Here is a 27,575-nt window from a genome sequence, read left to right on the forward strand (position 1 = left end):
TCTGCTGTGGCAAGAAAAGACATCAGGTTTGAGCTCCTGTACATTCTCCTGGGGAGCCTGCAGCACCAATGTGTACCTCCAGCGTTTTCACTTAGTAGGTAGGATATCACTTGGTCTTGTCACAGATAACAAGCAGTTTTGACACACATGCAGAAGATGTGCCTTCAGGGTGGCAGCCCTGGTGGTCCCATGTTCCTACTTTTTCAGTCAATTCCTTCACATCACATCCACACCAGCTGTTCAGCTGCTCCCATCAGTGAATTTGCTCAGCAAACAGTAGTTTTGCAAAGAAATCACTCCAGCAATGGAGGCTGGGATGCTGAATGGTACAGCTGCCTATAGCTGTGTGTACTGAAATGACAGCACTGTAGACAGAGGTCTCAAGACATCAGTTAGGTCATACAAAGCTGACTCCACAGTACCCCACAATGATACAGTACACTGCAGATGCTGGGGCTGAGGGGGGGATAGCTCTCCATAGGAGAGACTCATTGGATCTGAGGAGAACAAGCCTACACATCGTTTTTGCTGTAGCAGTCACTTTCCACCAGCTCATGGTTGCTCCTTGCCTTGACTGTACAGTATGACTACCAGCAGTGGGCACATGCCCACCTTCCGGCATGCAAGTCTGCAGGTATAGTCTGTAACAAATGTGAAATATCTCCTGTGATGGAGGCCAGCTGTGCTAGCAACATAACCAGTAGCACCACCAGACCACTACTTAGTGGAAAAATGACTCCCTCTCCAGTGCTCAGACACTCTCAAGAGGCACTCTGAAGCTGCAGGGATGACTGCAGGCCCATGATATGGTATTTTTCTAGCACTCAACAAGCAGATGGAAGTTTGTGACTGGTTTCTCCCAGCCAAACTTCCTGCAGAGGGATGACTAGTTTCCAGAGCCTTAAACAGACGTGTGACCACAGCCAAATGCCAGATGGCTGGAAAGAGTATTGGTGCAGCCCTCGTGACGAATGTCTAGCCTTGGCTGCCAGCATCACGTACCATATGTATCAGCTCCCAGATAGGACGCCCCGGCTGCAAGTTGGGAGTGTGACATGGGGATGTTACACAGCACAGTTTTTAGTGATGCCATCATACAATGGGGCAGATAGAAGAAAATTTTTCCTTTCACTCGCTTCCTTCGCTGTGCAAAGGGATCTGCTTCAAAGGTCCTTTTATTGATGGTGCAGCTGGAAAAAGCCATTCCAAAGGCAGGACCACCTAGCTCTGTGCAGGCCTCCTGTTGAGCAGGTGATACAATATTTGCTTCAAGAGACACAATTTTTGTGTAATTCTCCCAACAGATGACTTCAGGGAATGATGAAGCATTGAGGTCTAGGTGGGTACTGTGGTTTGTGCTACTTAACCAACTGTGGGCTTGTGGTAGGGAAGTCAATGCTTGCAGTTGGAAGGGCTACAAAGTTACAAGTCTACTTCAAAGCCTCATGCAATGGATTTACAGTTACTACGTCCCCAGAAGCATCCACAACAGCAGAGCCTCTAAGCACCCCGGCGTTTTGCTCTCACTTGTACCCAGTGTACAACCAAGGGACTTGTATCTGCACTTGATTTATGGCACAGCCATTATGCAGGCTGACGCCTGTAATGAAGAACAGAACACAAGTGGAAAGGAAAACAAGAAAACAAAGGAAAAAAGCCTCCGTGTGGCATCACTCTATGCAAACCACCAACTCCAGCTGCAGTTTCATGATCTCTTTATGCTGATCTAACTCTGGGCTGCCACTGAAACAATCAGCCCTAACCTTCCTGCCCGCCCTGTCACAAGCTGGACCAGGGAAATTGAATGCCATTTTACAGTTCTTTAATCAAGTTCCTTTTCATTTGAATCAATTACTTGAGGTGGCATACTGCTCAGCCCCCCCAAGCACAGGAGGCAGCAGGAGAGCAGGCTCAGCACCAGCAATTCACACCGAAGTTAGCTAAAAGCTCTTGTCTTACAGCAACAGCCTCACAGCGCACCAGTCTTAACCTGCCTCAACGTATTCTCACTTGCACATTGACACAGCTTGCAAAAAGCACAGCCAGTTTCAAAGATATTCAAATGCATATGCCACATCAGCTACATACAAATCAGTGATCTGCCCAGACTGAATTCATTTATGCTTTAGTCTGCGAGATGCTTACGCGAGACATGAAATGAAGCTAGGACTTCGCAGATTCCTAATGAGAGTGAGCATGGGTGAGAAACAGCTGGCAGACAATTTATAACAACCAAAGAACCCCCCAAAAGATGGCTTCCTATTTCTTTTAAAAATAATTTTGTGGCTGTTTTTATTTTCAAGAAATATGTACACTTGGGAGAATAAAGCTGAGGGGTTTTTTAGCCCCATTGATGTCTAAGTGGCAATTTCCAAATGCAAACCTCAGTCACGGGACAGCATTTAATCTGTATCAGAAGAGCACTCTGATCCCTGGATGGGATTTTGGCACTCTAGTCCATTAACTTATATTTACATTCCAGAGGTGAAGGTTGGTTCAGAGGAAGCCTGAAGATTGGAACAAGGCAGAAACATTTATCACTTTGTCACGTGGAATGGTGCTTAGTCCTTCTGGGAAGTTCAAGTCTCTGTGTAGTTAGCAGCTGGGCCAGTCCATTCATCAGCATCATAAATATGGTTAACGACATCACCAGAACGTAGTGGCTAATGCTGCAAGGAGGAGACAAACAAAAGAAGTGAGAGAAAAATGCAAATTTGCACAGTAAAAAAACCCATGACATAAAAAACCCTCTGAATATTTATTTTTTCTTTTTAAGTAGGCCTAATTATTGGCCTAGTATGTGATTTTATATATGCTGCTCCTAGAAGACAACTATTACAGCAGCATCATCATGTAAAACCCAAAGTCTGTGACAAAATAAAATGGTGGGGACAATACAAAACACAACTGAGTGTCTATCAAGTGAATAAGAGGTACTGGGTGTATTTTTCATTCAAGTGGATAATTCAACGTATGTGACTGAAGCCACTGCAAAACTTCCATTTGCTGTGAACTGATAATGCAGAATCTAGGGAGAACTTGCCATCAGGTAAACATTCCTTGGTAGTAAGATGACTCAGATATTTATCTCAGCTGAAGTGCAATTTTCTAGAGAAAACACTATTCCAGTGACAAGCAGCTTTAAGAAAAACCCCACTTCTTTTTCACTCAACATTTCTAAAAATCACAGAATTCTCTGCTGTGGTAACACATGGTTTCAAAGAGACGGAACAAATGATTGCAAGAGTGGCTAATAAACACAATATGACGATGCAGCGTCTGGGTTAGGAAGCCCTTATCGTTAAAGATTAAAAGGATAACAAGCAGAGAATTTGTTCTCCACTTGCTCAAATTCTAGTCCCTGATGTTCACTGGCGTTACAGATAAGCTATTTAGGGTCAGACTGAGGCTGGACCTAGATATTCAGCATCCTGTGTTCAATGTCTGAATCAACCTGCTGTTAATGTGAACCACTAGCCATTAAGAAATTACAATTTTTCCAAATCCAGTGACATTTCAGGCTAGGGTTGCAGATGAAACACAGCTGCACCCATGTCCATCACGCATCCAGTGCAGCTGTTTGGTTTTTTCCTGGGACTACTGAAGGTACTGCTGTTCTGACATGAGAGGTACCCATTCCTCCTGATGCACCCATACCCACTATTTCAAAGCAGATGGCTCATAGGACGAGTAGGGTAACTTCAGACTCAACGAAGTCTGAGTTTAGTCCCAAAAAAGGATTCCAAGGAGCACTTGCCAGTTTAATGACCTGGAATTTCTGCCAGAGGACTCATTCAGTTTGAGAGTTCAGCCACAGAAGAGCAGTAAAGTTCATAATACTGACACTATCAATCCTCATGACCCCGAGACTGTGACAACCCTGGCAGTAGTCTAGCACAATTTAGCTCTGTGGAGAAGCACAAGCTCTTAACAAAGCTGGGCTGCTAACCAGGGTGAGAGAACAAAAGTAATCCAGAAAGTTCACTAATGAACGGGAGCTTTTCTACAGCCAGGATACCAGCAATGAAAGGAGCTGTGGTCTGACCAAAGTAGATGGAGAACACTGAAAGGGACTTGATTCATGCTACAAGATTTTTCTGTTTCAGTTGAGTCTGACTAAACCTTCTCACAAATACCTTATTCAAAATACATACATTTAAGAAATCAATTACAAAAATCCACCAGCATAAATGGACCCAGACTTCAACAAGCATAATCCACCCCAACAGTCTGCAGCTTGCAGCTGTGTAAACTCCCACCTGTATGCAGCACAACTGAAAATATTCACTAATGTTAACAACTCAAGGTTTAAAATATCAGACAGGAACCATCTTTCCAACATGCCTTTCCTATAAGCATCTCCCCCCTCCAGCTCTAGCTAAGAAGAGCGGCACGCCTACGAGAGCCATACTCCTGCCCTGTTTCTGTGGGGAAGTGTAAGAAAACACAGCGAGAGCATGAAGTCGGGCACAAAGCCTGCTTTCACCTGGACGATGCATTTCGGACTTTGTAGTTCACAGTACATTTACAATAACAAAGATAACACAAGTTCCTCAAGGGCTGTCCTTGAAAGTCCACCTGGGTGCGTTACAGGTTCGGTTTCAGTTCTCCACGGGAAAGGACATGTTGCCAACTGAAAGTCAAACCGTCATTGCAGTTATCTTCATGGCATAATGTGCCCTTGGGGACGGTACAAGCACCACAGGTACAGAAGTCTGCATGGCTCTTAAGGGAACAGCCACTCTGGTAAATAGCTGGATGGCTTACCGTCTCATGCATTACTGGTAACACCTCAGCTTTCCTTCTCACCTGGCACCAGAACTGTAATTTTTCATCTAAGTAGCAACACCACTTTCCTTCTAGCTTTCAAAGAAAGTTTGAATGAGAAATCTGAAAATCAGAAGCCAAATGAAGACCCTGTCTTTATTCCTACAGACAGCCTGAGACAGTCACCAGAGGATCAGCAACTTGCTGCCATCGGCATGGTCCTCACACAGACATCTGAGTTCCTGTCTGCCCCAAAAGGAGATTTTCAGATGTGTGTTGTGTGTGCCACTCCGTGATTTTGGGGGGTATAAAGAGAGGCCTTCTCAAAGGAAAAAAGTCTCCACAAACTCTGCTTAGCTACCTGTCAGTAGAGGGACTGGGTCCTTCGTACTTTCGTAAAGAAGTGTGCTGCACATATTTCTCCCTTGCTATACTGCAAAAAGGCTGAATAGTTATGCTCCTTTATTAAAATATCAGATGTTCAGAGTAAAGAAATATATTTATCTATTTTGCCATACAGCACAATTAAAAACAATTTCAGTCTACTTGTCACATAATTACAAACAGCCAGCGTCTCTGGGGCTATCAGCAACTGGTACTGCTGCCTGCAGGCAGCTCTGCTTGGTAAATTAGTTCTCAGGCTGGGGTAATGCTGTAATTAAACAAACAAACAAAGCAAGACTCTTACAGGTACATGCCACAACAGCAGTGGCAGAATCTTGATCCCCGTACAACCCAGAACTGCACCTTGATTGGATCTGTAGTTACAGTGAAGGAGGTAATTCTCAAAACAAGCTTCCTCCATCAGAAATCAAACCTGAGCTAGTAAGAAAAAGGAGCAAGATTCTAGGCTCCAGGCAAGTTAGATCCATGTGGAGGACAAAGAAACATTAAACGGTTAGAAGAGAATAGCATAGTGGGGCAATGCTTATAAAGGACGAGATGGGCAGGGATAGGTAATGGTAGAGAAGAGGTATCTGGTGCAGGGGATCACAGGTGATCTAAGGTAAGGCAGCACTGTTCAATGGAAAAGCAAGTGCCCTATGTATGGATCAAGGTCAACAAGCAAAGATGGTGCTAGAAAAATTTTTTATCAGGAAGGAAGACACCTGTTTCTGTGGTCAGGAACCAAAAGGAGAACATATGAGGTACTACCATCTCCTCGCTTTGAGTGTACATCAGTGAGAAGTACTAATCAAAGACAAGAATCAAAGATCAGTAAAAAAGGGGGGGGGGGGGGGGAATCGATCTTGCTCCAAAACATGGCTTTCTGCCAAGACAGGCTAATTCCTAAAATGGCAGACCTGATTAGAAGCTGGAAAGACAGGAAGATGGAGTAAGTTACCATAGCAATTAAAATTTAATAGTCAGACTGAGAAGCCCCAGCATCCCAAACCTGAAATCGATTCTGTTATCCCAAAACCTAACATCCCCCCCCCCTCCAAGTCTCATGTGCTTAATCCATGTCCCCTGAACTTTGAAACTGCAGAACAACAGTTAAGATTGTATCTTTATTTTCCAGCAACCGTTATAAAGGGAGGAAGGAAGTAGTAGAGTATGTGTCTGTATAAAACTATATTAATACTATTACATAAAGAAGCTTTAGGGTTTATCTTGACTATCTCGATATACAGCTATTTACAAATTGCATATATGGTATAGATATAGCAGGTTTTAAAGGCTATATCTATCTATAGAGATCTATAGATACAGACAAACATACCTTCTAAGCCATAAAGAAATTATTTTAGTGACAAAGAAACCAAAAAGCTAGCTATTCCATTTGTCTGTTATTGAAAAATAAAAGAATCTGTCAGAACAGTCTTCTCATGATCATGTACTACACACTGATACATCAAAAATACTAGGAAAATTGCATTATTATTTTTATGAAATGTAATGGTGTGTTCTTCTAGGGCACATGATGCAATTTACGGTGACCTCAAGATACAAAGGTAGAGAGTAAGGTTAGCTGACCTCAGAAGCTTGTGTAAGCCACTGCTACGAGTTCTGCATTCACTGCAAGATTATTATCCCGTTATTATATCAAAACAACGAGAAGCACTCTCTGAAAAACAAGTTCACATTGATTTTGGCATGACCATTAAGCAAAGGGGCTTTAAAACTTTCTAAGAAGCCATAAATATTTATGGCAATTGATAATTTACTGAGAGGAGGGAATCAATGGTGTGCTGACAATTTGCTGAATGTGGTAATACAGGACTGAAGGTTGGATCTGTTGTTGCTCAGCATTTCATTAATGGTCTGGAAGAGTGGAAAAAGTAGAAGTCTCTTTACATTCAAAGACAATACTGAAGTGGCATGGTGAATTCAACCGGGAGAATAAAGACATCACATTGTTAAGGCAGGTATGAGGCATGGTAAAATTATATATATTGTGGTTAAGGCATGGCAGAATGAAAAGTAAAAGCCAGGAGTTAGAGGTGAAATTAAAAAAAAAAAGGAAATATGTCAGTTCAGTATGAAACCCTACTTCCAAACAATGAGAGAGATCCACTAGGAAACAAAACATCACCATAAAAAAAGCAGTGAAGGTTGTCTTTTTATCGCAAGGGAGTTAAAAGCAGCTCCTACACATGAAACTTCTGAGCAATGGTATTGGAAAACCCACATATTACCTAATAAGGGTCTCCTACTGAACTTGCACATTCTTAGTAAGAAAGAGGACATACAAAAGTTTTGAAGCATGGTAATTAGAAAATCCATGGAAAGCAATCACCACAAAAAAAGAATGAGTATGGCAACATACATCAGAAGCTTAGCAAACGTGGCATGTATACCACTTGGTCTCTGACAGACTTGAGAGGAATGAATCTTCACTGGCCAATTAAATTGCTGCTTTTCCACCTGTGATCTCAATGACGTGGTAATTAGCAATATAAAATGAACCCTGATAATTGCGTGCGTGCACACACACACTTCCTATTAAAAAAAGGGGGAAAAAAAAATGACAGCAGCTGTCCCTAAGGGTGTTCCTATTCTCTGTTCCATGAAAACCTACACAGGTTTTGCCGAGACACAAACAGTTGGAAAAAAGAGAACCATCATTTCCTTAACTGACTCAGCCTTCTTGGGAAAATTTTGGCAAGACCTAAAATGTCAACTGAGGTGGGATATTTTCAAACCTTGCTGTCAAAGCAACAACAGACAACACTGCAATGGGAATGCCACAGAGCTGTCACTGCATTTGCAAGAGGAGGACAGGAAAGATCCATGTTAGTATCTCTCTCCCACTGGTTTTGGGAATTGCCCAAAACCCCATGATGCTCATCTTCCCTTTCAGGAATAAACAAACAAAGAAAAAAAAACCCCCAAAAAAATCTTCTGCTGTTGCTTGCTAATTTTGCCAAGCTTGAGGATCATACATTACAAATCTGCTCAGAGGAGAAGGTTCAGGTGCCAAAATATTGCTCATGCTAGGTAAAAGCAGGACCGCTTCAGCTCTGCACCTATAGCTTCATCTCTTTTCTTATGCAACCTAGTCATTTTTTATCTTATGTGCATATACACACACACATATAAAACATATATAATGAGACTACAATAAAATAACATAGATGGCAAAGTCAAGCACTCAAAAGTAAAGTACTAACAAATTTAAGGCTGCCTGAGCATTGTGCATTACTTCATTAAAAATTAATCACAAATTACTCTTTTGAAAGGACTTTTTTCAGTGCTTTCTTCAGTGCTCAAAACACAGACACGGAGAGGCAGAATTATGGTTCTGCATAATGAGCTCCCCTAAACTCTTTGGGTTAAGGCAAACTTCCAGCTGAAATGGATCCAACAATCTATCACCATCATAAATCTCTACCCTATGAAGACCATATATCAGAGAGGAAGTTTTTGGGTACTTGGAACAATTTATATTTTTGCTTGCTAACTCCCAATTAGAAGCTTCTCGCCCAGCACAACAGAGCTTTTATGAGGTCTTTAATATCCTTATTAATCTGCATAGGAATTCAAACCAAAGGATGAGGCCATCTGATTTACCATGAACTGATCATAGCCAGGAAGTGTGATGTTAAAGCATGGTTTCCACTATTTGATCTAACTGTATCTCCTCCCATTAGGAACCTTCGAAAGGTAGCTACAACCAGGAATTTGCACCTCCAAAGAAAACAGGCAGAACGCGTGTGCGCACGTGTGTACACGCATGCACGCACTGGAGGGAATGCTGGGGCTCAGCAAAGCACAGAGTAAATGTAAACTAAACAGAATATTAACAATGGGTCACTATTCAACTTCTGTTTAAATAACAGTGTCAAGTGACCAGATTGGCTGGATTACTAACAACACATTGCCTACTAAGCTTATTACAGCATATTATCTATTTCCACAACTCAGGGAAGGTAAATCTGAAATGTGTATTCCCTGTATTTGTTATTTCTGGTCTATTCACAAATAAGACTGCACAGTCGAAAATCTACCCCATGATGTATACTGTGGAGGCTAGTATGACTCATAATGCAAAATAAATTCTCTCATTTTAGCTGTGATTTCTATGTTTAAATGCTACAGACTTACTCTTCCCCAACTAGGGGGAGGATAAATGCATGGGTCTTGGTAGCCACCAATGTATTTGCACAAGGTTCATTAATTTACAGAGGATTTTATATGGAGGCTTAACTAGATTCAAGACAATTAACAATTTAGATAAATTGTTACTTTAACAGTGATTACAACTAATTAAAATTCAAAACAGTGATTAAAATATTTTTTGTCTAATTACTGTTCTTCAGAAATCAAACAAATCCTACTAACCGTATTTCTTGCCATGCTAGATTCATTACTTATTCCATGTTGCTCTGGCACAGATTTTAAGACACAAGTTTTAGCTTGGGATATGTATACATGCATGCACACATGCATGCACATGCATTTTAAGTATGGGGAACATCACTGAAGCATTTGATTAAGGAGACTAATTGGAAAAAATTACAAGAGTTCTGAGTAGATAAACAACAATATTAACCTATGAGCCCTTCAAAAACGCAATGGAGGCAAAAAAATACTGTACCTTGTTCCAATATCCAGCCAGCTTCCATAATCTTTAACCAAAAAGAAAAAATGCTAGGAAATAAAACAACTTTGATTAGTACATCAACATTGCACAATTTGAAACAGAAAATTAAAATCCATGTTTTCAGGCTGTTTACTCTAAGTTTCTAATTCTTCAAGTAGAACAAGGGCAAGACCTTTCCACAAATGCTCATTTGGACCAAAGTAAAGAATAGTCTAGGAGCCAGAAATAGATTTACCATGGTATCAAACACAAACAGCTAAAGATGGACTAAGTTCTGTCACACTGGGCTTGCAAGAAACAGAAGATTACCAGCACAGAACTTTTTCAATAAGAAAAGCCATGCGACCTTATTTTTTGAAATAATGGGATCTCAAGTAATGCCTACTGCCAAAGAGAAGGCTGTATATTGTTTTCATGGAATTCTGCCACAAATTACTTTAGGCAACTCTGTCAGTTCCCCACCTGTAAAACGGAAATAATGTTGGGAGAAGACAGCACTTGTCTATTAGTGAATCCTCCAAATTCAAGCTGGTGGCCACATTGACTCAAGACCACAAACCCGTTCTCTTCCATTTTTTTTTCCTGCCAACTTTCTCATTTCTTGATATACACACAGCTCCTGCATACCAAACCTCTTTGGTAATATTTTGTTTTGTACACCAAGTACATATTTGCTAATTATTTTAAAATAGTTAAACCAAAACAGGAGAATATGTGAGATATAAGGCCTGGATATACTGGGGCTTGCAGCACACCAGTACATGCCTGCACTCTTGTTTTGGTCTAGTTAGACTGATTTTATTAGTGAAATGCTATGAGTGTGGTTTATTGGTATTTTAATCCTTTTCCTCTGGAAGTTATCAAAAATCAGATTAGTCACACAGAACTATACCTTCTCCATTTCTCACTCTACAGTCAAATTAGTCATTATTTGGTCTTTTACTTGCTGTTTTTCCTGTCAGGTGAGATCCAGAGATCACACTGTACAAGGAAATCACATGAGGAATGCTTACTCCAAAGGGATGAAAATAAAAGAGCACATACGAAGTGAGAACACCAGCTCTACCTGCTGCTTTGAAAATGTTTCTGTTTACATTTTGACACGTAGTGGCATTGCTTGCTGGGTTGAAGACAGTTTGACGGGGCAACGAAAATGTACTTTTAATCTGTAAAAATTATGTTGCGGTATTGTTCACCTTTGGGTTGTTTTAGCTAGCTTCGTTTGTGGACTCAAGCTTTCTGAAGACAGCATTTCCTAAAAGCTTATTACAAAGGGCACAACGTATCTTTTTGGATGTTGCTGATCTCCTGGATTCTGACAGCTCTAACAGAGCTGGTGGGTAACGCATTTCTCCTTTTCCTCTCTTTTTCAAGGGAAGGTGGTGCAACAAAAGGTTCAAAATTCCTGAAAAATTAACTAAACCATGCACACAGCTAAAACTGATATTCTTATTTAAATTCTTCCTAGGAATTTGATTGGAAAGCACATGAAAAACTCAGAATGGTAACTTATTACTTCATTTTTGTCTCTTATTATTGTGAGAATACTGCTTCTTCAAAAGCATTAATTAGAAGAAATTCAAAGAGTGGTGATCGGAGGAGTTTTATCTCGAAATTATGCTAGTATTTCAAACCAATTCACTGCCCTAGTTACCAAAACTTTGAAGTCTGAAACAAATTCAGATCTCTCTAGATGGAATTAGGAGAACCCTCTGCTTCTTGATCTTACTTGAAGAGAATGTGCAACAACTTACCAAAGCCATAATGTCTGAAATCACAAGAACAATGAGGAAAAGGCTACAAAGAAGAAAAAAACCAAAAACAAAACAACAGACCATCAACCTTTATTTATGGCCACAGATGTTATAAAGCTTATTAGAATCCCCATAAAGAAATTAAAATAAGATGTCATTTCTTGCACCTGCCTTTCAATCACTCGGATACATTTTAATGTATTAGAGAACAGTTAAAATATATGACTAGGACATCTGGCATTTGTAATCCCATCCTGCTTGAAAAAAAGACATTTCACATTAACAGAGTTTTTTGCAACAGAGAAAACTAACACGAGTCATTTTTTTGAGAACAAGAGCACCTTACGAACAGCACCTGCCCATTCATGGTGCAGGGAGCTCCTGTGCCGGTTAGGCCAAATTGAAGCTTCTAAATCAGCTTTAGATGGACTCAAGAGTGAGCAAAGTTGTTTGGCATAGGTAGACAGATACCTGAGCCAATCGGTCCTATCCTGACAACCACCCTGCTGGGTAGGAGGCTGCTAAAGGAGGTGCTCGTCTCCCTTCCAGATCTCTGGGTGCCTGTAATCTGCTCTGGGAATGCCCAGCATTTTGGTGGTGTGCTCCCAAAGCCAGGGGCCTCTCCGTCAGGCAGCATGTTACTACTGGAAAGTAGGCTGCACTCAGTAAAAGGAACCAGAAGGGAGCATGCAGAGCTATTTTTTCCCCCATTAACCTAATCTTCTTTTCATTAAGCTATGTAAATCCTAAATTACATGAAAGCAATTGCTATAACTGGTTAAAACTAGTTTCTAAGTTAATGACACTGAAGCAATGTTGCAAACAGCTGACCCATTAACAGAAAAGTCTTTAACCAGAATACAGTTAATTTATAAGTACTACCATCATAAATCCATGACGCTTTTTTTGGGAAAATGTCCTGCTGCAGCGTTGCACAAGCATGTACTGGGGGGACACCCATACCAATGTCTCCTGATGAGGAAGTTTCTGATATCGAGTCAATATCTCAGACACGTTGAAAGGTTTCTTTCCACTTACCTATGGCTCTTCATACAGCATGTTGCAATCTTGTAGTGCCTAGGAGGCACATAACTAGAGGGCTGTTTTCATAGGCAAGCTCCAAGAACATATTTTGACAAAACGTTCCCCACGAACAGCAAAAAATAATAATAATTTAAAAAAATCTTTAATCTGTAAATGGGGAGTTTAGGAGCAATTTGTCCAAATCACAAAAATCTTTTTGCCCTTCTGAATTGCAGCAAGCCTTTCACAACAGAAGGACAACACTAATTTCAGGGCATGTTTACACATTGCAAAGACAAGACTGTACCCTGTGATGGCTTAATTTATCTAGCATGGGCAGCAATAGCAATAAAGAGTACAGCACAGACTTCAGGATGTGCTGACAATCAGAGCACAACCTCTCCAGGGATCCTGGGTGCGTCCTGTGGTTTCTGCCTTGTTCCCAGGCTGATGCTGTGGCAGTATCACTGCTATTGTTACCTGAGCACAGCTAAATGAAGCCAGCACAAATATCAGCCGGAGTTACAAGCACAGCCTTATAAAGCGGCACAGATGTACTCATGTCCTCTAGTTTAAAAAGCTGATATTTTTTCCCTCTCACACACTCAGACGCACATTCCATAAAAGTTTGCAACCTCACTAGTGCTGCCAAGGCAAGCATTCACAAGTTAGGAAATGCTGACCTTTATGATGCCTGAGCCCTAGAAATGGAAGTTGCGAGCTGGTCTTCTGAGAAACCCCTAATTCCTGCCTGAGCCCTAGAAATGGAAGTTGCGAGCTGGTCTTCTGAGAAACCCCTAATTCCTCAGTGCAGCCCTGCTCTTCTATAAGCCTTAGTGAGAAGGGTGAATACCCTTCCTTGGGGGTCCAGGGACAGCCCAGATATGCTGCACACACAGCTGAGGCAGAGAAGGTAAAAGGGATGGTGAGCCTTGTGCTGCCCACCCCTCCAACAAGAAGTCAGATTTCAGGCTGCCCTGTCCCTCGTCAGCACAGGGTGGTCTTGTATAAGGAGAGAACAGGCAGGGCACAGGCAGGACAAAAACAAACAGAAAGGCAGAGGGTATCACACTGAGCAATATGCAGGACAGAGTCCCTGCGGACCCCTGCCACTGACAGCAAGACTTTTGGTCAACCCCACACAACATCCCACAGTGACAAAATCATGTGGCTGACAGGGACCTCCTCTGTCTCAGCGCCACTCGTAATTTCACATGATGAGCAGAGGATTCGGTCATGTGCACTGGGTCCACTGAAAGGGGTAGGGAGGGCTAATAAAAAAAAATACAAAAATATCTTGAGACAGTGAAAAGCAAGAAGGTATTTCAAGTCTGAATACAGTACTCTGTGAGGTTGGGCACCCATCTCACATGCTCTCTGAAAAGTCTTTAGAGATGGGAAAAGGACTAGCAGCCATCTAGTCCTACTGCAAAAAATATTTAATACTGAACACACCTGGGAAGCACTGAACTGCAATGGCAGGGCATCCAGCCTTTTCTTTTTTTTAAAAAATGCTATTTGTGGTGAGGTCAGTGCTACAAAGCTATAAATTGGTTATATTATAAATGGGTTATTCTAAAAATATTATACTATAAGCAGAGATGCAATATAAAACAAAAATTAGACTTTAAATTCTGCTCTTTTTCTACGTTATGGTGGAAAAAGTGCTCTTTCTGTGTATTGTCAAAGAATATTAAATATCTGATTGTTTCAGACAGGGTCAATGCTTCCATTTATACTCATTTATCACTAAGAAAAGAATTCCTGAGCTTGCAAAAATCACTGAACAAAAACCCAAACCATAATAACAAATAAAAGTAACAATGTGATCTACTGGTTTTTTTTAAATTTAAATTGGGATTTGACAATTCTGAATTCTTGCAAAATAGATCTGAAACCCTTACTAATAAAGAAATATAGCACTTACTGTACCTCTTAGAAGACAGTTGTGCTGTGACTTGAACAGCTTCGAAAGCACATGATACCAGAACAAACGGGATTACAACCTGTTTAAAACAGAAGCTACATTTTGGTTTATAGCCATATTTACAAAACAACCTGGCAGGTTGTGGAAACATTTTCTTGCTTTTGAAATTATCACAGAATGTGTATGTTACAAAAATAAAATACTGGCAAGAAAAGGTAGAAACTCATTTTTCAGGAAGCACATTTTGTAAATTAATAAAAAGCCCCTTCCGTGGTCATAGCTGAACTGCAGTGAAATAAGCCATGAGGCAATATGGAAAACTATAATTAAAACACATTAATGATCCTCACTTCATTTATCCATTTTAGCACTAGTGATAAATACTTCAACAGGGCTAGAAGACAGAACTATTCACATCCAATATCTCGTGTGACAGGCTGCACAGCTCCAAGCATAATAGGACAATCTCATCTCAACCACAAAAAAATCTGAATATAGAATGTATTCAGTAAGGCAAGGATCACACTGCCCCTCCAAAGCCAAGTTAAGCAAATGTAAACAGTTCAGTAAATTAAGAACAAAACAAACAAGTTAGAAACATGAATGTTGCCTTTTGCTCTTTCCAAAGTTGACTTGCAATCCTTAAGTTAGTAATGTAAATGCACTGCTAAAACCGTTCTCTTGCATCCAGAAGGTCTGTGTTATTGACTTATGCCTTGCAGTAAACCTGTAACTTAAGTCTGCTTTCTCTGGGACAGAAGCAGCAGAAAGGCAGAGGCAGGAAATTCTGCTCGTTTTAGCAATAATCCATAAATTTCATGTTTCCCTTCGTGTTTGCCTCTTTACCCCTCTGGCAGATTGTTTACTCAAATATTAGAAAAGAGTTCCCGCACCTTGCCTGCACACAAGAAGTGCAATCCAATCTTTTATAGACTACTAAAAATAATAAAAAAAAATTCATTGTAAAATGGCCTTATCAGTAGAGCATTCAAAGTCTGTACTTAACGTAATGTAGATAGAGCTAATAGAATATATATATTCCCAATGTTTCTGTACATATTATACTACAGGGAAAGCTTTTAATTTTTTAAATAATGTAAGTCTTTTCAACATTTAAAATTTCCATTTTAATACAATAAATCGATTTAATGCAGTTAAATGATACTTCCATGCACTTTAGCTTCTCTCTTTTGGGAAACAGAAGGATCTGTCTCTAGAAACACTACAAAGGCTGAAAGTTTCACACATGGTTAAGAAGGCTAATGAAGTTCAAATACATATATATGTTTTTGTAAATTACAAACAACTACATACATGATAGGTTATTTATTAAACACTTATTTGAGAGAACTACACTAAGGTAAGATTACTAACCTTCAGCACAAGCAAGCCTCCCATCACGAAGGGACTGAACACAGTCACGAAACAATAGACAGATGCAGGATCAAAACTAGAGAAACATGAAAAGACATTACAACCTATCTTTGAAATGGCATTGTCCATTAAGAAAACAGAGCATTTAGTTACCCCTGTAACACACTGTGCATATACGCATTTTTAAACAAGGCTTCAAACTTTCTCATCTCCTGCTCAAATATTAAATTAGCAGGGACTGCCTACCTCACTTTTCTTTCTCTACAATTTTTCTCTGCTTGTGCCTTTCGAGGTGCCATGCTGTTAGTGAGCAGCCGAGCTCTCTCTGCTCACACTGCGAATAACTTCTAATAGAAATTGAGACAACCTTGTAACCAACAAGCTCAGGCTCTTAGGGAACATGTTACAGAGAGCAGAGGCAAAATAAATTATAATTATTCCACTGACTATTGCTTTAATTCTGCTGCCCTGATTTTGCCAACTAAATTTATATTTAGTACACCAACTGCAGGAAGAATTTTTTGTACCTTGTGCCTCAAATCAATGAGTAAAATATACCTGTTAACAGAAGCTATGTTTCCGGTGCCAAAAAAAGCTGTCACTATGAAGAAAATCTAGATGTATTTAAGGAAAACACACCACAGAAATGGCTGCAGTAAAACAAAACAAGCACCTTCCCCCCTTCATTCTAATTTACTTTCAAAATCCTACCATGAAACTAGAAGAAGCTGACCCACTATTATAGCTTTATACTGCAGTAAGAAATCCAAAGTATTATCTAGCTCTACCCAAGATTTCAGACATGACTATGTCAATTTTAAAAGACAGGGACTGCCTGGGTAAGATTTTAGAGCCTTGTCTTGAGGCCCCTGCCAGAAAGCTGCAGCTTGTTTTTTCTGGGCCCCTATCTAGCAAGACAGGAACATCCCTGGACCACAATCCCAGCTGTGCATTCAAACACACATGCTTTTGCAGAAAGTAATGACATATGCACACGTACTGCACACCAGAAGAGATGGTTTTATTGAGGAACTGACCGTGAAAGAAGTAGTTGGCTATGAAATCTTGTTTCATATGCTATCCCTTCCATAGGTTTGTTGTCCAAAGGTTATGCTGAGTCTGCCCATTGCAACACAGGACTCCCAGTTTTTTCCTTACTTGAGAGAGGGAGGATGACTCTGGCAGTATCTGTATAGCTGGAAGGTTAGTTTGTTTTTTGTTTATATAAAAACGCTACCCTTTCCTTCTAGGTACAACTCTTGCTGCTATACGAGCCCACAAAAGATGTTTTTCTACCTCCTGAGCTCATTGCAGCCCATTATAGCTCATTCAGTCGAAGAATGGGTTTTAACTGCTTTTTTTTGCATCAGGCAGAGGGTTAGTAAGTGAGGATAGCTGCTGTCGACAGAGCTCCCTCTGGTCCTTCCACTCCTGTTATAGGTCCTGCACTGGATCATTTAAGTCTCTGCATAAACAATTTGCTACCAACTGTTCAGCAGAATCGTTGGGATTCTGCATGCAATATTTTGGAAGGATATCAGGTCAGCATAACTAAAGAAATTATGCTTCCCAAGAGTATCACATCATTTCAAGTTTAGTAACACAGCAGTCTAACAGCATAGCACAGTTCTGCCAGTTAAGATTTATAAGAACAACAGTTCTGCAATAAAACAAAAAAATACCAGTAGCACATAGGTCTAATCAAAATGCTAAGCATAAGCAATCTGAATCTTCTTCTGGAAGATGAGGCTATAAGGTCCTTCAGCACATGCTGAGTTTTAGGCCCTATATAGGAACCTCAGGAGAGCCTTAAGATATACAGCTCACAGGGTCACAGTTGCAATGTGACCGCTTAGTAGAAATGGTTTCTCTTCTATTATCACTATTTCTAAACATTAAACAGCATCTAAATTAAAAAAGCCACAACATCTTTTGAGCAGGTGTGTATTACACCTGGTCTCTGCAAAGGAGACCTGCAAATTGTGTTTTTTTTCAGGAGCTGAACAAAATATATTCAAATGTTTTAGATTAAAATGAGATTAAAGTAGCGCTACATTCAAGTGTTAGACTGAAGTATGCCAGAGCTTTAAGAGATACAATTGGATTGTTTGATTTTTGTTTTGGCTAATTTTTAGCATCTGACAGACATCAGTAGCTTTACTAAAAGTTAGCTTATTTTTTGTTAAAATAGCAAATTAAATCAATAAATTTACTGTGTCTCAGCTGCTTTTCAGGTATACTCTAAAGCAAAACACAAATGTTCAACACCTAGCAAATTGTTTTACCTCCTTCCTTAGCGTTGAACTGCCTTGTTAATGAGGTATCTGTTACACTTCCTCTGCTGCAGGTTCCCAATGTCCAACAGCATTGTCCCAAATTCCAACAGCACAGACTCTGCGACTGTGATCCATCCTCAGATTTGGTTATTCTACGAACTATAAAGCTTGTCTTTGCAGGAACCAGTATTGAGACAACTCCCTCCCCAGCTCCAGCTACGATAACCCACTGGCACTAGAAACCGATATGTTCTAGACCAGCTTGTAATTTCTCTCCCACTTGCACACCCATCACCCTTGCTGCCCAATACCTCTCACTTAACTGCAGTCCCATGATGGAAGAGAAAGATGACAACGTTATCAAGTCTGTACAGTATTTAAAAAAAAATATTCAGCCCTAGTTTCACTTACAGTAATGCAAAATAACTACCATGTTAGTGAACAACCAGTTCTTCCCTCTCAAGCCCATATAATTTCTGACAACAGAAGCCATGTGTGAACATAAATAATTCTAGGCCAGATTCTGGGAACAGGTTTCACTAAGACTCTGCAGGAACTTTCCTTCTCATCTCATCTGCCTGGCCATGGTCAATGCCTGCATTTTCTTCCTAACACACTGCCATACTCATTAAAGTTATTCTTATTTTCTCATTTTTAATCACCTTTTCCAACTGATTTGTGAAGGTTGAATGAGTTCTTTCCAGCCAAAATGTAGTAAAAGAAAACCAACTGAAAACAGGACTCCTTAGAAGAAAGTTTACCTCAACTGTAATGGTCATAAGAGACCAAACTTTTCCAAGTGGCCAAGGAGCCAGATTCCAAAACAATGCAGTTCGTACTGAATTTTTTACTACTTTATCAAAAAACGTAACGTACAAACAAGACCATGGTCTTTTGAGCAAGATTAGTCCAATCATCTTCACCAGCTTCTTTTCCAGTGACTACCAGGCTACAAATTTTGATTACAGGGCCTTTTGAAACAAACCCATCTTTTCCCCAGAATGCAGCAAGTGGCAAAAGGATACAAAGAAGAAAGACCTGCGGATGTCATCTAGGTGGAGCTGTCGAAACTGAGTTATATCAGTAGCATAGGCGAAGTTGAAAGCAGCAAGCTGGAAAGACAGCAGAAGAAATCAATACCAAATATCAACTGATGTATTTTGATAGAACCACCATATTTTTACTGAAGCGAATGAGAAATAAATGTAATTCCCTATCAGCTGTTATTAGAGTAGTATTATGATGAGGACTGCAAACCTTTCGCATATTTTCATTATACTTTAATGAATCTGCCAAAAAGATTGTACAAGTGAGATGATCAAATGAACAGTGAAACTTCTGCTGTTATCTACACTAAAAATGAACTTCTATGCCTTAGACTTATCATCTTTTGTCATCATAAATATTCCTCCTCCACACACGCACTTCCACTGCTCACATGAACATGTGGATAACAACCCACAGAAATAAAAGACTGCAATTATCCTCAGTTGACTTATGCTGTGAGTAAGAATACTAAAATATTCTCCATCTCCTTCACTCAGTTCTCAGCACAATATCACTTGACCTGAAAAGAAATTGTCTTCATGGAGTTTAAGAGGTCAATGATCTCCTTTTCACCGGAGAAAAGAAAAAATTCAAGTAATAGACATTCAACACTGACAACATTTTAATTAAAAATAATCTCACATCATCAGAGAACTGAGCTGGATTCTGTAATACATGATTTACTTTGTGGCATATATTAACAGGCATTCTAGAGATGAATTTTCTAATCTAAAAACAGGAAGCAGGGGTAGGCATTATTGTCACTTTCACTTGAAGCCAAAAGTCAAATGACATACAGGGATTGACAACAGAAAACTTAATTACAGCTTACCTATATTCTTTTCATTTGCATTCTATTAATAAAGTGTTCATCATTGATTAATACTGCTTTAATAGAATTTTATTTTAAAACAAACAGAACATCAGACCACCATCAGACAAGGCAAGCATCACAGATGCCTTGTTACAAGATGCAAAAGGTAGAGTAGGTTCCAGAGTGGAAGAGAAAATATATCCCACACATGACTCTGCTGTGCTAGAAACTTCCAGTTGCGTACATTTTTACATTCAGATTCCTTCTCTATCTCTTAAGATGCTATAAAACACGCTTACACAAGATATTGTAACTATGTGTAGCATAAAGAACAAGTGACTCCCATTTTAATTTCTGATACTCAGCTTGGAATTGGTAAAGCCTGTTCTCTCTCAAGTCTTACAATCATCTCCCTTGCATGAGTACCACAAAACCACAGGTGTATCAGGTTTCGGATTTGCATTTCAGATCTAACCAATTCAGTGGCATAGCCACAGTTTGTTAAATCTAAAAGCTAAGTAGCTGTGAGAGCAGCATGGGCACTGAAAATTGCCAACAACATACTAAATTTTAACATGAAAGAAACTGCATTGATTACAAAACTCCCTCTCCAGGCAAATTTGAGAAGGTGCTAGTTCCAAGTGAGTCTCTGGCTCCTTGTCTGTCTAATCAGAAACAAAACTCCATCCTCGAAGAAAGAGTGGAAGGACAAGGTCAAACTAAGATTTCTGGTATTTCCTATGGGTCATTTCAGAAATCAAGTTCTTTCTTTTCAGCCTCTCACTTGTGACTCTGCTATCAGAATAATAATAATAAAAAAGTACAGCGACATTGTACTTACTCTAAAGATCTACTGTACCTTATGCGGAATTAGCACTACATTTCGTAAACAGAGCTTTGTAGCCTACAGAACATACCAAGATCTCCTGCATTCCTAGAAACGGCTCTGATGTGGAATATCTTCAATAACATAACTTATAAATCTCTCTTACAAGGTCACATTCCTATTTCATAAAAAAAGCTGATACTGGCTTCCCAAATTTAAAGAAATGCAAAGTGTTGCTCTATGAAAATCACTGAGAATATTTATTATATCCTCAAGGAAAAAAAAAAGATAAAATTGGTAATTAACCTGATAAAGCTATCTGGAGCTGTTACCTTTGGTTTCAGTGAAAGACCATAGTGCTGCAGTGCCTCTTGCTCCATGTTTATCCACACAAACATCAAACCAGACAGCACCAGTGGAAACAGAGCTTCATACCTGAAGAGTAACATAATAATCATAGTAAGTGCAGTCACTAACAACTATTTAACATTAAATACCGACATATTTCTTTTCCTTTTTCTTCACACAAACGATATACCAGAGACCTAGTGGCATTCTCTCCCTTCTCTCCCCATTTCTGAGGAGTACCCACAGCTGGTTGGTTGAAGTTTAAAGCCATACAGTAATTAAATGGTAAAGTTAGGAGAAAGAGAGGCTGCTTCAGCTTTGTCATGTTTTGCACCCATTTGATGGCTGTCACAACACTGGATGAGCACCCTTTGTGCCACGATTAACAAAACTGGAATACAATTAAAAAGAAATAGGAAAAAAAAAATCACATTTCACACCCATTTTCTGCAAAATGGAAAATTTCATAATGACTTATTTGGAACTGAGAGGTTACAGTCCAATCTAGACAGCAACTAGAGATTGTGTCTCTTTAGGACCTAATCACATAAACTTATTCTGGTGATCTTAGTCTAGTTCCAAGGAGACAGGCACCTGTATAATAAAAGGAGTGTTACATTTCACTGAAGTGATATATCTTTTTCTTTACTATATACCAATGCATCGCAATAACAGCATTGTCACGCTCTAACCAAGGCTGTTAAGCTGTTCTAGCTACACCCCCAGTCTCAGAGGATTACTTCTGGCTCCTACAGCACTCAAACACAGCAAACTATGAGTGTACTTACATAAGAGATTAAACCGTCCAGATAACTTAGGGGTGTAGACTGTCATTGGATAATACTAGTTTCTCCTTGCCCTCCACATCTCAGTCACACTTCATGGTGCCTCTCAGATTTTTTTTCTTTCAGGATAGAACTATAATACTGACACTGGCTGTGACACTAATACTGACAAGATTGTAAATTTTTTCCTTTTTATTTTTTTCCTTAGACACACACTTACTTGTCTAAAAATAAGAAAATCATTGCAGTTAATCTTGGTATTGTTTCTGTTGCGCCTCCCCACTAGTGTAGGTACGGGGCAGTTTCAAACTGGCACAAAAAAATTTGGGTAGACATTTCTGCTTTATTTACCAGCATGACAAGCAGTTAAACACGAAGACAACGGTTGGGTTGTCAGTAACAAAAATACCTACAGTCCTCACAGTGGTCTACACTTGCCTATAAATTGAATGTCTTGAACCAAGCCAGTGACAACTGGTTGTATGCAACCATGCCCTTCAGCTGGGTCCAATACTTCCACCTCGCTGCACCAAGAGAGGTGCTGTAATTAGCTGGGCAATGCACTGGGTTATCATTACATGGTATAACAGAGGACTGAGGAGAGAAATGCTGGGTATGTTTGGCAGCAAGTGCCTTGTTTTTATGATGACTGGTTGTTTTGGGGTTTTGTTTGGTTGTGGTTTTTTGTTTGGTTTGGGGTTTTTTTTTGTTGGTTTTTTGTTTGTTTTAAAAGAATTGTTCCAAAATTTATTGGTCTATTTGAACATTGTAGGAAGACAGCAGAGAGCTGTCAGCGTTTAAGTGGTGTGCTGCAGGGCCAAAATACAAAGAGGGCGGTTACCAGCCTCAGAGAGAACAACATTCATGCTTGATCCAGTAGCCAGGACAGGCTAAGAAGGTTGAGTGTAAGAGTGTGTGTGCGGACAGGAGTAAGATTAGGATGAAAATCTTAATGTGGAAGTGGAAGGAAGAGGAGGCAGAAGATTAAAAAAAGAAAAAAAAAGATTTCCTTAATCTAAAACAAGAATATCCACAAGAGGCAGCTATTCCAAAATGTCTGCTGCAAGATATTTTATTCCACTTAATTTTCCAGTGTAATTAAACCCAGAGGATAAGTGGGAGGAGATGCAGAAAGAATGGCTCCTATACTCCCCATTAATTATGTTCTTAAGAGCTACTGAGTCTGGAAAAAAAAAAAAGGGCTGGCTGAGACAGTGTTTTCTTCAGTTACAAGCTCTGAGGAGTTGTCTTTCATCCAAAAAGCAGCAAGACCTACCCTTTATGGGGACTAGCATCCCTTTGAAAAAATTTACTTTCATGAAAATCTCTGAATAAAATTTTCCCTCATTTTGGGGCTACCTATTTCCTGTCACATATCATTTAAGCCATAACTAGACACTAGTGCTGAGCAGCTTGGGGAGAAGTTATATCCTTTTGTTTGTGAGGAGAAAAGCACATGCCACAACAACAAAAGACATGCACCAAAATAAGAAAGTCTGGGTTTAGTGTAAGACTGTTTGAATATATACCCTTCCAGACACTGCTTGGTCTAGCTGAAAGGAATGTCAACAAAACGGTGTTTATAATACAAGGAGGAATATGGAAGTTCTCATGAAATTTTATTTAGGAAACTAAACAAGGAGATAAATGGTAAGACTACAGCTGGAAGCACATGTTACACCTTTAACAGAAACATCCACGAGATTCAGTAGTTTCACATTTAGCCCTTGATTTTCATATGTAAGACCAATCCGAACAAAGTAAGAAACAAGTACCCTGTGCTGAGGAGCAGGTAGGTGGACATCAGGGAAAGCAATATGCTGAACAGTCGCTGAAAGAGAAATGTGGGGCTCAGTAACGGCAACATTGAGGAAGAAACTGCAATAAAAAGAGATCCGTCAGTCACTACATGCAGAACATTTCACCCTCGGTAACAAGATAACATTCTTCAAATCTTGACACTTTATATACAGAAATTCAATACTGGTCGTATATGCCCTTCTATTTTCAGAAGTTTTGCTAAAGAAAATCCAATGTTTGGAATGCTTAATAGTTATCAAAAGTCATTTCAGTTCTCTATCATTTCAATTCTCTGGCTTTCTACCTCACAGCCTTTATAATTTCTCAAGAACTGATGTTAATAATTCCTTAAGATGATGCAGAAGCACTACCCCAAAAAAACAGTCAAACTTGACTGTTTAATACTACTCTGAGAACCACTTTCCATGGCCCTGAGGATCTCCAGCAGCTCAAAGACTGCATTTACAGAGCCACTGCTCCATTGGATTAGATTTGGAAACCTGCCACATTTTGAGATGCAACTGAAAATACTGGTAGTAAAGACACAGAAACTATCAGCTTATTAGCTTCTCTACTTAAAAGTTTTAAAACAGGAATATTTAAGGAACTACAGGGGACCTATCTGTCACGATTCATGTCTCTTGTCTTCAACTTGAAAAGTGTTTCTCTAATGCAGGTGTGGGATCTTAAGATTTGCATGCTGCTCCTTAGTGCAGTCCATTGCTCAGCTGTCCAGTGAGCCTTGGTTAGCAGACTCCATGCTGCCCCTACAGAGACTCCTCTAGCTGGGAAACTTCTGCAGGTGAGGAGAGGGCCCAAGAGTTTGCAGGAGGTGAGGAAAATTGGGAAGAGAGAAAATGGGCTACTGGAAGAATGAGTAAAGAGGAAGAAAAGCAGAGGAAAAGTGGCCAGTGCTTGAAGTAAAGAAAGGGAGAAGGAGAAGCACTGCTGTGATTTAATCTTTAAACCCGATCTTTTTCATACGAACATTTTATGTGCTTACAAAGAAGCGTGCTGACAAACAACATTGCTGTGATTCTTCATTGTGGTATAGTGCCCTCACATTACTGAATCAAAGACTGCATCAACAGTAAGTCATAATTAATAATCACTCTATTAAGGAACAGAAATAAAACTATAATAAATGGAAAGTGCTCACTTGTGCTTATTGTCATGGTATACATTAGCATTCATAGTAAACATACCAAAGAGAGATGAGGCTGTTTCTAAAACCTGTGGGTCATTGTGTTTTATTTCCTGGCTTTCAGCATTGGCCACTGCTACAATCAGAGTAAATGTCTTAATTTCAAGGGTGCTCCAGCCTTTCAGCATCATTAGTAGCTTTCTCTACTTAAAGAAGGCCCAACTCAAGGAGGAACTCCAGGGACCTCACTGCAAGTCAGAATGGCTGGAAAGAAATTCAGCATGGCAACCAGCCTCTGTGAATGACACTCAACATATCAGATGTGTATCACTCTCTGAGCATAATCATAGATGAGAACAGATGAGTGGCTGGTAAGCGATAATAAGCCTTTCCCTTCCATCTCTGATGTGACACATCAGATATTAACCATCAAAAGACCTGCAGGTTTCTGGCTGACCTATACAAATCTCTGTATGTGCCCCCCGCACACAGTTGCAATGCCAAATTCCTCAAAATTCGGTAAGTTGCTATGATAGATTTCCAGTGATGAAAATTTTAAAATATAATATACATTCCTTTAGAAATACCTTCTCACATAAAGATGGTTCTGAAGAACATGCGAAGCAGCTGGATTAACTTCATGCTTCCTGGTTTTACGTCTGTTTGTGGTTAATGTACACTGCACAAACCATACTGTGTAACGACTAAAGCTAGCTGGACACAGGCCTGCAGGAACCCACCCATTACTAATTCATCTGCCTGGCTCTCCAAAAAACAGTCTGTCTTCAAAAAATAATTCTAGGCCTAAATTAAAACTTTAAACAAGGTAGGCTTCATATTAATCAGAATGAATAGCTGGGGAGTGGAGAACAATTTGCTAGAAAACTTCAGAAGTCTTATTATCATACTCATAACACTCATATGAGTATTATTATGAATAGATACTGATAACTGTGTTTCCAGTTATATAAACACACACAGTGGTGCAAAATGAGAGTTCAGTAACAGTGCCATTCTTCCACAGCTAAGCAAAAAGATGAAGAGGAGGTTTGACCACCTGTAATGCCACCAACGTTGGAAAAGCTACAGTGAACCTTGGTACCTTAATTCTTATGGTACCACCTTTGCGGTACACACTAGTGACAAGGCAGATGCTAGTTGTCATTATGGTAGTGACAAGGCATTTCTCTCCAACAGGAGTATTGGGGACATGTTGTTGGATGCCTTAAGCTTTCTACCTGCTTAGTTCTGTGTTTAATTATGTAGAACAATTTCAGCAAGTACATAAAGCTCGTACCTTGTATATCATACTCACTTAAAATGATTATTTCCAGTCTGAAAGACTTCGCTAAAATATTCAATACTACCATGGCAGCAAGTAGACTTTCTGGGTACATACAGTTTACTTCACTGTTAGCTTTATTTTTACCATAGAAACATCACCTACAGCAAAGAGAATTTCTAATATACTTTTTCCTCATAACTCTATACCTCTCTGACCACCCAAATAATCTCTTAGATGAAAAATATTTTTCTCTCACCCTTATAGAGGAGAGAAAGATAACCTTTACTCTCAATTCCTGCTCCAGTAAGCCAAGCAGGACATCATTGATTTCATTGACTATATAACTGCAACGAATTCATCCACACAGAGATCCCCACTCAGCTTCGCAGGCTATGAAGAGTTAGGAAAGCATCATGGGAAGGAAAATACTCCAAAGAAAACTACATTACAAAGAGAGCATTGCTCACACACACTGATAATGAGCAGTTGTATTAATCTTGAATCCATTTCCTTAAAGAGAACCAGGATTTCTAAAACTGACAAGAAATTATTTTATAGTTGAAATATGAAAGATATTGCTTTACTGTATTCTGTAACCCCAGTGATAATTACATTTGTTCTGTTCAATCATCCTAAGATTTTGATTTTAGACTGGTGAAAAATCCATAGACTTGTAAATTGTTTTTTTCTTTAATAATTAGAGTCTAACAGATATCAAATATGTATTAGCATCCTTAGTTCGCAGGTATTTTTTGCAAGGCAGCTCTGAAAAGCACTTCCATACCCCAAGGGTCTCCACCATCAGCTGCAACTTCAAGTTTCTATTGAAATACAGTAACAACCTTTCCTTACTTCCCTAAGCTCTACTGGATTGCTTGCAGAACATCTCAGATCACCCTTATCTGGCTCCAAGCGAAACAAAAAGGGAATTTATACCATTATATCCCTAAAAGAGGTCTTCAACATATTCAGAATATTGAAAACAAAAGATAAACCTACTTGTGAATCAAGGTTGTTTGCAATTTATTACAAACCTACAAAGGATTAATATTTTAGAAGATTTTCTAACACATTCCTGAAAAAACCCTCACTTAGCAAAGAACAGTCAACACATAGAAAAACTATTAGCAGTCAAATAAAGGAATATGTGCAAAAGTAAGATGTTAATAAAAAAGTATCACCACCCTCCACCCAACCCCAAACCCCACAAACTATCAGCATACAAGTTTGGGAGGGAAGATGTTCTTACCTAGAGTCATCCAGCTAATAATTTGATTCAATACAGGCAAACCCTGTTTGTTCTCTAGACTGTCATGGGTACTGCTCACAACATATGTCGAAAGTGCAATACTCAACAT

At 39.5% G+C, this 27,575-nt stretch overlaps 1 protein-coding gene across 1 annotated transcript; it reads right to left on the bottom strand.

The window, feature by feature from the left end:
• Nucleotides 1–2,545: 2,545 nt before the first annotated feature.
• On the bottom strand, nt 2,546–27,575 carry LOC104162013 (GPI ethanolamine phosphate transferase 1-like; the record flags this gene model as incomplete). Its single annotated transcript, XM_009700640.1, has 10 exons — nt 2,546–2,669; nt 9,809–9,861; nt 11,569–11,611; nt 14,524–14,597; nt 15,893–15,968; nt 16,451–16,506; nt 19,194–19,280; nt 21,188–21,290; nt 23,764–23,866; nt 27,467–27,575. Coding segments are annotated over 10 exons (828 nt in total), but the record flags the coding sequence as incomplete, so codon positions are not given.

The sequence above is a fragment of the Cariama cristata genome, unplaced genomic scaffold (genome assembly GCF_000690535.1).
Source record: "Cariama cristata isolate BGI_N322 unplaced genomic scaffold, ASM69053v1 scaffold1015, whole genome shotgun sequence".
NCBI lineage: Eukaryota > Metazoa > Chordata > Aves > Cariamiformes > Cariamidae > Cariama > Cariama cristata.